Source organism: Enoplosus armatus, chromosome 11 (assembly GCF_043641665.1).
Source record: "Enoplosus armatus isolate fEnoArm2 chromosome 11, fEnoArm2.hap1, whole genome shotgun sequence".
Taxonomy (NCBI): Eukaryota; Metazoa; Chordata; class Actinopteri; order Centrarchiformes; family Enoplosidae; genus Enoplosus; species Enoplosus armatus.
This window is the reverse complement of record NC_092190.1, coordinates 10,851,540-10,862,428: the sequence shown is the minus strand read 5'-3', so window position 1 is coordinate 10,862,428 and position 10,889 is coordinate 10,851,540. Positions and strand designations below refer to the sequence as shown.

General features: G+C 39.4%; 1 protein-coding gene across 1 annotated transcript; it reads left to right on the top strand.

The window, feature by feature from the left end:
• Positions 1 to 460: 460 nt before the first annotated feature.
• Positions 461 to 10,116, top strand: morc3a (MORC family CW-type zinc finger 3a). Its single transcript, XM_070914853.1, has 19 exons — positions 461 to 504; positions 1,191 to 1,263; positions 3,184 to 3,316; positions 3,614 to 3,838; positions 4,141 to 4,287; positions 4,704 to 4,848; positions 5,079 to 5,207; positions 5,348 to 5,467; positions 5,585 to 5,682; positions 5,821 to 5,928; positions 6,022 to 6,150; positions 6,935 to 7,009; positions 7,190 to 7,232; positions 7,405 to 7,503; positions 7,682 to 7,802; positions 7,938 to 8,010; positions 8,104 to 8,818; positions 9,075 to 9,277; positions 9,415 to 10,116. The coding sequence occupies exons 1-19, from the start codon at positions 466 to 468 to the stop codon at positions 9,542 to 9,544; spliced, it is 2,805 nt and encodes a 934-aa protein (XP_070770954.1). The 5' UTR covers positions 461 to 465; the 3' UTR covers positions 9,545 to 10,116.
• Positions 10,117 to 10,889: the final 773 nt, after the last annotated feature.

Below are 10,889 nucleotides of genomic sequence, written 5' to 3'. Positions count from 1 at the left end.
CTGCAGCTCCCAAGAGACTGTCAAAGGTCATATGAAAGCACTACGGTGGTTTTACCCATTAATTGAAATTGATACAGCTTTAAAAAAAACTTCTCATAAAATTGCCTATTTTAAGATAAGTAATGACACACTCATGACACTGTCATCAATAGTGAGATGATGGGACTCTTTCAACATGAGCGTGAGAACAGTCCACAAACAACACTGCAAAGCATTTATTGAATTGTTATTTGCTATTACAAGTGTTGCAATTTGTGGATGTTGCGCTTCTAGTTTGGAAAATGTCGAACCGGAAGTGATCATATAAGCGTTTACGTTAAATATTATTATAAACGATAGTCTATACTGTTGCATTAATTGTAATAGCAATCGCAAGAAATACATGGTCGCAGGTCCATGACAAGAGACTATAAAACCCTTTGACTTTACCTGACTCCTCCTATCGACAGTCGCATTTACAGGAAGATGGCGGTGCAGTCGGACCGCGGGGTCCCGCTAAGTACGGTCAGTAGAATTTACTCATTTGTTGGCGGATTTTTGACAGTTATACTGTGACGTCACCTGTTGTGAACGGTTACAAACGGATAAATTCCTCTAATGTGGGCAGTGGGGTTAAGTATGTTGTACGCATATTGTTTCAAATGCCATGTTGACTGTAAATAACGGACTCTCGGCGTTAGAAAGTAAGTGACGTTAGTGAGCGACTAACTTAACGATAACTCTGATAACTCTCTAAAATCTGTAATTGCTCGTGGCAGCCTGTAAATCATTTCAAATCGTTTTATCATGCTAAGGTTGACTTCCGGTTCGCTGGTTAACCACACTAATGTCTCCCTTGTCACTCCACTTTCTCTCTGTCAAGACCGCAGAAGACATCAGATTAAAGTTAGTAAGATTTAGGCGAGGTGTCCTGTCACAAGGGAGCGTTTTGTTGCATGTCAGCCCACTCTCATTCTCTGCCTTCCCACACACCCAGTCGTTCTTCAGTATCACATGTCAAATAGGAGCTCAAACGAATTTCACCTCACGTTGTGCTGTGTACGATTATTTATGTAACAAATGTGTTTAATACTCAGCTCCTAGATAACTAGCTTCAGAGTTTCAGGATACATGTATTGAATAGATGATGAAAATAAGGGTACTTAAACTAATGTAACTAATGTGTAATTCTTAATTTGCTCCGCTTTCAGCTTTGTCCCAAGTATCTTCATACAAATTCCACCAGCCACACCTGGCCGTTCAGCGCCATAGCTGAGCTCATAGGTGAGTCTACGTCAACTGGTTGTGTTAGTACTGAGCAAGAAAGTCATGCGCTCCCTGCCCCATCCACGCCCACATGCTGACAGAGAATTGAAACTGAAAGCCACAGTCACTGAACTGAAACTGTCATTGAAAAACACACCAGAATGCAAATAGTATTCAAACAAAAATATCAAAGTTAAATAATAAGATTGTAAGTGCATGGTCAAAAAATGAACAAGTGTGGTACATTAATTCTTTTTAATGCCTGTTTTTTTTATTTTTCAGTGCCTCTTCAGTTCAGTTTTGTTTTCAAAGCCAAAAAAAGTCACTGTCCTGGCTCCATAGATTTCCATAAAATTAAAATGTATACATTTAAAATATAAATATCAGTAATCCACACCCAGATTCCTCTCAACAAACAAACAACCAAAACAATATTAACCTACAGCAAACACTGAATTTAACAGAGACTTAATTATTTTGGGTTTGAGTTGAGTACGAGTGAGGAAACATTTTTTGTTATGCCTAGTAGAGTTTGCCAAAGTTTAACAACTTCAGTGTATTGAACCGCACCAGTTTACATGATTATAGGCTCTGACTCAGAAAATCAAAATAGCCTGATTCACATATGACCTTATGACATATGACCAGTTAATAAATGTTCCAAAGATGCGAAAGGATTGATTTGTTAATGTATTTATAGAGGGATTTACTTATGTGTTTACAGTTGTCACCCATTTCATATGAATTAAATTGTATTTTTAAAAATCAGCATATTTCAGATTATAAATTTAAATGGGAACAAAACATTGCCCCGCCTGCCCTAAACATTGTTCATTTGTGTCTTTGTTGTAGTCTTATCCCTTATTAATGCATGTTTACATCACTGGTATGTGAAAGAAAAATAATTATGTGGTGCACACACCCTTTGATGTCATGTCAAAGACTGTCACTGACTTAAAGGGTGATTCCAGTATTTTAAACCTGGGCCCCATTTTTACATAATTTGGGGTCTGAATGACTATTAGGTACAAAAAGTTTTGGATTTGGTCCAGTAGATTGCCTCAGCTGGCAGCTGTGTAATGGGCTGAAATGGCTGAAACCTAATCCTTGGGGGCAACTGCGCCTGTCAAAGTACGTCCACTAGACGTGCTTGTTTTTGTCACTGACAAGCTCAGGTTGTTATTCTAAGTGTCTGACAACATTATGGAAAGGATCCCTACAGAGATTGACTTTTTTTATTAAAGAGTAATATCCTTTTGGTTTAACCAGAAACAGAAGGAGAAGTCTTGCTGAAAAGGGGAAATGAGGATATTTCATAATCAGTCACGACTAAGTTGATATTTTGCTTATTGAGTTTTTCCTGTTATCTTGCCATGCTGCCATGTGTACTGATGCCAGGGCAACACAATACCTTTAGCTAATAACATTACCATTATTGGAACAGCATTTTTCTGTAGGAAAAGGCCAATGGTCTGCAAGGCACAGTGTTTGGACAGGAGTGTTAGCACCCATTTGTAGCACATTTAGCCACATCTTCAGTGTTTCCCGATTCTCCATCCTCCTTTTCTGTTGGCACAATTCAGAAATGCGCAAGCACAAACCATTCTTCTTTTTTTTTATCTGCTGGATGAAATAAACACACTAACCTACACTTTGTGAACTCCAACACAACAAACTCCTCTCTCCAATTCTGACTCATGTTTTTCCTCCTGCAGCAACTCACCTCTTGTGAGACTTCTGTTGTTGTTCTTTTACGATTTAAGAGGCAACATTCTACACAAAAATAGTAATTTCTACATCCAGTCGAATACATAGAAATCTTTGTTAATATGTTTCCACCCATTATTTGTGTGATACTCCTTTGTGCAATAAGAAGCAATATTGCGGCCAAAAATGCTGATTTTCCTGTGAATTTGTTGCTCCTGTTTCTTTTGACAGACAATGCCTATGATCCAGATGTCAGTGCCAAGCATTTCTGGATTGATAAGACTATGGTCAAAGGAGAAGAATGCCTCAGCTTTATGGATAATGGAAATGGGCTGGACCATGTTGCAATGCGTAAGATGCTCAGGTACAGACACTGCTGCCTGTTTTTTTTGAGGAAAATATAGAAAATCTGTTTCTGTTTCTGCACCCTCAACATATTTTTTGAAAACCAGTGTCATTTTGAATTTTGATATTTGTTATTCAGAATCTGTTTTTTGTTGTAGAGTGTAATGTCCCAGTTGATGTTGACACTGCCAGTACTGGCACACATTTTAATGACCACTGCCTAAAACCTTTAAAAACGAATGTTTTTAAGTGATGAATGCATATGAACCATGATGTGATTCATATATAAATAATTTGTGCCTTTTTCCCCCTCAAGCTTTGGGTACAGTGACAAGGTTGCTGTAAATGGAATAAAGCCAATTGGTATGTATGGCAACGGTTTCAAGTCTGGAGCCATGCGTCTTGGGAAAGACGCCATCGTCTTTTCCAGGTCAAAGAATACCACGTGTGTTGGGATGCTCTCTCAGACCTACCTGGAAAAGCTTTGTGCTGAGCAGATAATTGTACCTATTGTCTGCTTTGAACAGAGTGAAACGAACCAGTATATCCTTTATCTGCTGCATTAAGGCATGTTGCATCATGTAAACATCAAATGTAAATATCTTCTTGAGTTATTGGCATCATTAAAATATGATGTGTTGTCAACTGAATTGGGTAAAGTTTACTTACAGTATACTCAAACAGTTTGGATGCAACATATTGAAGTCTAGAACATGATTGGATCAACATAGAATTTTCAAGTTTGACGTGTTTTAGAGAAGCACATTTTCTCTCAATCATACACCAGACATTCATATTTCCATTTGTTAAGTTCTCTTTAAGTTCAGCTTTACTCAGTGTAAGAGAGGAGGACAAAGCCAGTCTGCGGGACATCCTGCGCTATTCCTCATTCAACACACAGAAAGACCTGCTCGATGAGGTCAATGCCATCAGTTCCTCCGGGTCCGGAGGTAAAACTGGCACACGGATCATCATCTGGAATCTCCGCAGGTCTGTCTGTAGTCCATACATACAAAGATGTATGTTTTATTTTTGAAGCCAGACGTTAAGGAACATTTTCACTCGTCAAAACCTCAGATTTGTACAATGATCAGATCAAAAATGTATCAATCTAAAAGAAGAGTAAGAGGTAATAAAGAGCGCTCAGCTACATGTTTGTATCATACATGACAGAAATGTTTGTTGCACAACCATCTGTCGACTCTGGCTTTAAAACAGTGTTTACAACAAACAGCAGAAAGGTTGTTCTCAATAATGAATAACACTGTAGTGTTGCATGTGATTGGCTGCTTTTTACAGATGGGTCTTTCTCTGTGATTCAAGAATCGCCACGGATACCAGACAACTAAAAGACATTATGATGGAGGCCCATTTGTCTATACCATTTCATGTTTTGTTTTCAACAGGACATCTACTAGTACAACAGAGTTTGATTTTGAGAAGGACCGTTACGATATCCGCATTCCATCTGATGTTTACGAGGAAATTAATGACACCTCTCAACCTCCAAGAGTCACATCATACGTCCCTGACAGTGTTTGCTCACTGCGGGTAAGGAGCAGTGATGTGCATGTCTTCAAAAAATTCGAAATGATTCTGTTATACGTTCTTTTTAACTATTTGTGAAGCCGAGCCACTTCCTTTTAGTGAAATCCATTTAATTGTAGGTAATCTGTGTTTGTGTGTGTCCAAGAGAAATATGTATATATAATATGTGATACTGACTCTTGATATCATTGTTTGCTTGAGTAAATTGATGCTTGTGCTTTGAATGGGCATAGGCATACTGCAGTATTCTGTACCTGAAGCCTCGGATGCAGATCATCATACGTGGTCAAAAGGTGAAATCTCAGCTCATTGCTAAGAGTCTGGCCTACATCAGAAAGGACCACTACAAGCCCACTTTCCTGGTATCCTTTCATCACAGGTTCTCTTGAGCTGTGCCCTTTTCTCTTTGGTTTGGAATATGTCTTGAGTTTTGAGTATTTTAAATGTGCGCAGAAAGTGTTTATGTCTCTGCTCTTCAGTTTTTCCTTAAATGTTATTTTAGCCCAAACGCATTCCTATCACTTTTGGTTATAACACCAAAAGTAAAGACCAGTATGGCATTATGATGTATCACAAGAATCGGCTCATCAAAGCCTACGAGCGTGTTGGCTGCCAGCTTAAGGTGAGTCTCTGTTGTTTTGGTGAGTGTATGTGTGTGTTTATCACACATATTTTCAAGTTGTTTCTTTTTTACTTTATCATATGGTATTCATCTGTTGTGAATATTTGCCCTGTACAGGCCAACCAGAAAGGTGTTGGGGTCATTGGTATCATTGAGTGTTACTTTCTGGAACCCACCCACAACAAACAGAACTTTAATGAGACCGATAAGTACAGGTAATAGCACTGATGATGAGTTTCTGTCAGTTTGAATCTTGCCCACAAAAATATTTTTATAGTCTATATATAACTGGATTATTTGTGCGCATGGAGCCAGAAATGCATAAGTCTGAAGTTCTTCATTTCTTGGTACAGGAAAACTATGATCAATTTGGGGACCAAACTGGAGGAGTACTGGCAGGAAATCAACCACAAGAGAAAAACAGAGGATCCAAACAACAGCATACCAGTGGAAGATACCATGTTAGTACATTTTGCTGAGACAAAAGACATACATTTGTCAAACCATGTTGACTTACTACATGCTCTGACACTCGTCTCGATCTATGTCCTCAGAAAGCGACCTGATCAAAACTGGGTGCAGTGTGATGACTGTTCAAAGTGGCGCAAACTCCCTGATGGGATCGACTGCAGCAAGCTGCCAGATAAATGGTTCTGCCTTAAGAACCCTGATCCTCAGTTCAGGTAACCAGAGCAGTATTAAAAGATCTGTTGAATTAATCATAATCTGATCTGATAAAATCAACAAATATAAATGGAAGAAAGGTACTCATTTTGTTATCCACTAATCTGTTGTTGTAAAAATGCAAAACTTTACTCTGTAAAAGAGATATAGATCTACACATACATGTGTTACTGTTACAAGAACACAGAACTTTTCTTCATAAAAAAATACCAGTAAACATAAAAAGCAATTATTACACATACATGTTGAGAACTTGTTCAGAGCAGCTATAGAGTGACTCACAAATTCTCAGAGTCAGCAAATGTCTGTTCAGGTTCTGAACAGTGTGTGCTATTAACATTTAAAATACTGTAAATGTAAACGTGTTCTAACTACATGAAAGCCATTGTAAGTCAGCCTAAGCATCTACAATGTAGATATAAGGACAGGTCAAGCTGCCAATTATCTGCTCTTTGCTTTGGTGAGTGTAGGATTTAAAGTCAGATCAGGGTTAGAGAACAGTGTCACCTGTCAGATGGCTCAGTAGATTTATGGCAGCACAGACTGGTACCCACTGGGCCTAATTATAGGTCAAAACATAATTTAACATCCACAGAAATGATTTCCCAACTTTTGGCATATTTTACTGTGTATTGTTGACCGGAAGCACCAATAGTCCTCCCCAAAACTCAGACACGTTATTCATATCAGGGCATTTGGTCAAAAATCATTGAACACAAACGTAGCTCAGACTCAGTGGATGTTTGCTATTGTTTTCAATCTCAATTTAATTTTCTGTCCCAGGAGCTGCAACGTAGAGGAGGAGCCAGTGGACTCCGATGGTGATCAACCTTCATACCACAAGACCTATAAACAACAGTGAGTCACATTTCAATTAACACTGCCACAACTTTTCCCCAAAAATGCAACTGAATATTTAGATTCAATAAGAATTGCACTTTGTTGTATTAAGCTGCCAAAATCAGCCGTAACGTGTTAATAGAGCATAATAGATGAAGTGACTTGCCTTACCTTACCTCTGTTACTTATTTTTTACAGAGTGAGAGGGGAAAAAAAGAATGAAGAGAACAAAAGACAAAAGGTAAGGACACATCGTCTGCTGTAAATCATCTGCCATTTTTCCGCCTGCTGTTGTTGTTCCTGTAAAACTTCAGTGCAATTTGGAATAAATAGTTATTTTTCTGATAGAAATGATTTCTAATTTCATAAAAATGACCACATGATTAATGGAGCTTTTGGGAATTTTTTTCTAGGAAGAGGAGGATCGAAAGCGTCAGGAAGAGCAGCGTTTGGCTGATCTCGCCAAGAAAAACCGGGCCCTTGAACGGAGCCTGAAACAGCAGCTGCAACAAGTATGTTTTCCATTTGACACCAAGGAGGGTTTGGGAGTGATGACTTAAGTTGATTCCATTCCACTAAAGATATTGATTGCGTTACAAAACAAAAACAACAAACAAATAAAGTTGAAAGTGAAATGAAGTATAAAAAATATATATATCTCTGTTTTCTTTTTTGTTGTTTTTTCCACAGACTGTCCATTCTCCCTCCACCCCCACAACCCCAAGGAGAAGGTTGAACACTGAGTCACCACGGCAGGGTGCTGCGAGAGCTAAATCCTCTTCACTGAGGGCCTCCACCATTTCACAAGCTGGTAAGAAAAAAACACTGTGTGTGTGTGTGTGTGTGTGTGTGTGTGTGTGTGTGAGAGAGAGAGAGAGAGAGAGAGAGAGAGAGAGAGAGAGAGAGAAGGTTTGAGAGATTAAATGTCTGTTTTCTTTCTCTCTAGCTTGCAGCCCCTCCAGTAGCAGTGGTCTTCCAGTTATTTCTAATGTGTGTTCACTGTCACCAGGCCCCCTGAGGTATGATTTTGTGCTGTTTGTGATCTTAAATATATACATTTCTACTTTGTTTAAGAAGCATATTAACTGCTTTGTGCTTTCTGTCCACTGCAGGGGGAAAAGAACGCAGCCTGTTACTCCACAAGGAACGCCCAAAAGACCCAGAGAGAATGACTTCCATCAGGGTACCTCAGATACATCCACATCTGTGGATGCGAGCCCACTGAGCTTCCCATCAGTGCCCATTAATCATGATGGTGATGATGATGATGATGAGGACATTTTCATCTTGGAGACTGTCAGTACCCCCAAGCCAAAAAAAACAGGCTTTGATTTGACTAAAGTTAAGACAGAGCAAGAGCAAAGTGATATTAACGTGGATGTTGTCTCGGAGACTAATGTTGCAGAAACTGGCTCTGCAGGGTCGGCAGCTGTGGGAACCAGTCCCTCCCCAGCACCCCTTACTGAGGTGACCAGCATCACCACCCAGACAGAAGTACACAAAGTGAAGAAGGAAGAGGAGGACCGAAATCAAACTGAAGGGGAGGAGAGAGTGGGGCAGAGTTCAGATATGGGCATCGATGTCTGCGTTGAGCAAAGTGCATTTAAGAAAGAGAGCAATGGAGACACTCACATTGAGAATCAAGGAAAGCAGACTTTGCGGAACGGAGGGATGCATCTTCTGGCTAGTGATGAAGAAGCCGGACCTTCCTGTGCAGATACCTCTCAACTTCACCTCCCCAGTATGACTGATATAGAGGAACAGCAAGAGCAGCTCCTAGAGATGATGCAGACTACAGCTCAGGAGAGAGACTCCTTTAAAGAGCAGGTCCATAAACTTACCTGTCAGCTGCAAGAGTGCACATGTCTGTGCACTTAATGTAAAACAAAGGAATTATAAAAAAAGAGTTATCTAAGGTTGTACAGAGTAAATTATATACATTATTTATTAATTTACTTTTATTTGCCCATGTAGATTTTTGTTTACATTTGTAACTTTTTGTTTTATTGATGTTGACCCACTTTGCTTTGCTCCTTTTACTGATTTTCTTTCATCCTGGCTTCACTATGTGCTACGCTACCAGTTGGACAGTGTGGAGAAGCAAAGGGCAATCCTGGCATCCCAATGTGAAGAGCTCAAGTTGCAACTGCAGCAGCAGAGGGAAAGAGCACGAGAGGGGAGCGCAACTCCACGCAGAGTCACTGATTCCTCTGTACAAACAGATCCCAACGAGGCAGGAGGGATAGCGGTGTCTGTCACAGATTCAAGCTCAGATTGGTTCAAAAGGTTGAATTGTTGTAAAATCACTTTTCTTTCATGTTGTATGTATGATCCCTATCTGACAAAGCCGTTTATGAACTTAGTCACCCAACAAAACAATGATGTAAATCTGATTTCTCTCTGTGTCCCTCTCCTCCCCTCAGTTTGATTGAGCTTCGGCACAACGTTGGGCGCCTTCTCGTCTCCACCATGCCTGCCCTGGAACTGGACCAAGTGAATTATGAGTGTAATGTAATTGATGAGATCCTAGAACAGTTTCTCTCCAATGTGTAGTCCGTCGCACCACTGGGGCTGAGGGACGGAGCAATAAATTAATAAATCATTGGCATTAAACAGTAAGCTACGTTTGGCTTAATGTTTAAATTTGTGATATTGGGCTATATCAAAAAAAAGTTAACTATCAAATCCTGGACTTAAGTGTGGTACTCCACCTGTAAATAATGAATGCAGATTTCTATGAGTGTGGTAAATTAAGTCGTATTATTCGAAGGTGTGTACATGTTTACAGGCTTTATATTGATATACAGTAAATGCAACTTGCTATTTGGTACTTTGCAATATTTCTTTATCTTAACAAATTAAACCAGTTAACCAAAACATTGAGAAAAGACAATGTAAACAATACAGTCACAGTGTACATAAATTAATGTTATAGGCCATTCACTTCACTCTTAAGTTTCTGGGTAGAATCATACAGGTAATGCTAGTCACAGTATCGCCTTTTGTTTAGGTTTTCCAAACAATCAGGCTCTGCATCTTATTCTGTTCCACATCAGCAGTTTTTTCTTTGGTTTGTATTGAAGCCTATTTTGTATGGATTCTGTCAAATATATTTTTATACTTCCGGTCTTTGCTCTGTGATTCAATGTGTTATACACAATCATTGGTATCCTTGTGAACCCTTGTGATAGGACAAACATAGAAGATAGGGCTAGCAACAAGCCTGACAGTGTGTTTCTGAGTGATACAAACTGAAACTTAACTGAAAGAGTTATCAAGAACCTCCTTCTGTCCTTAAAATAGGTTGTGCTTTCTTGAGCAATATTTAATAGGCAGCTAAGATAGAGGACTGAATCTGCATGCTGTACCTGCAGGCAAATAGTTCTTCATCTCTGAGCTGAAAGGATACATGGTCATCTCTATACTGAAACTGTCACTATCAGATTTTGACAGGCTTGTAAATCACACAGTTTGTTTTTTATGTATTTCTGGGGTGTATATTATATTAAGCTTTATGTATCCAAGACACCTTCTTAAGATCAAGATCTGGCAGCATAAAGCAGTTACCACAGACAGAAACTCATAAAACATGCATTTATTGGCATATTTAGAAAAACATGGCTAAAGGATGTCATAAACATGGGTGTCGAAAACTCAGATGAACTGGAAAATGGGGAGGGGGCGTATTTCAGCGATATTGATGTGGTGCTTTAAATTGTCAATATTTTCAGCACTGTGCTGCACTGCACTGAACGTCATTAGACCAATAGTCACTCCCCTTCCGCGATTTCATCCAATCAGTGCAGCCTACTCGACCGGAAGTTTTGAACGAATCGTACGCGGGAAATTAGTGATCGCTTCGGCTGGACAACAGAGGAGATACAGCACTGTAACTTAC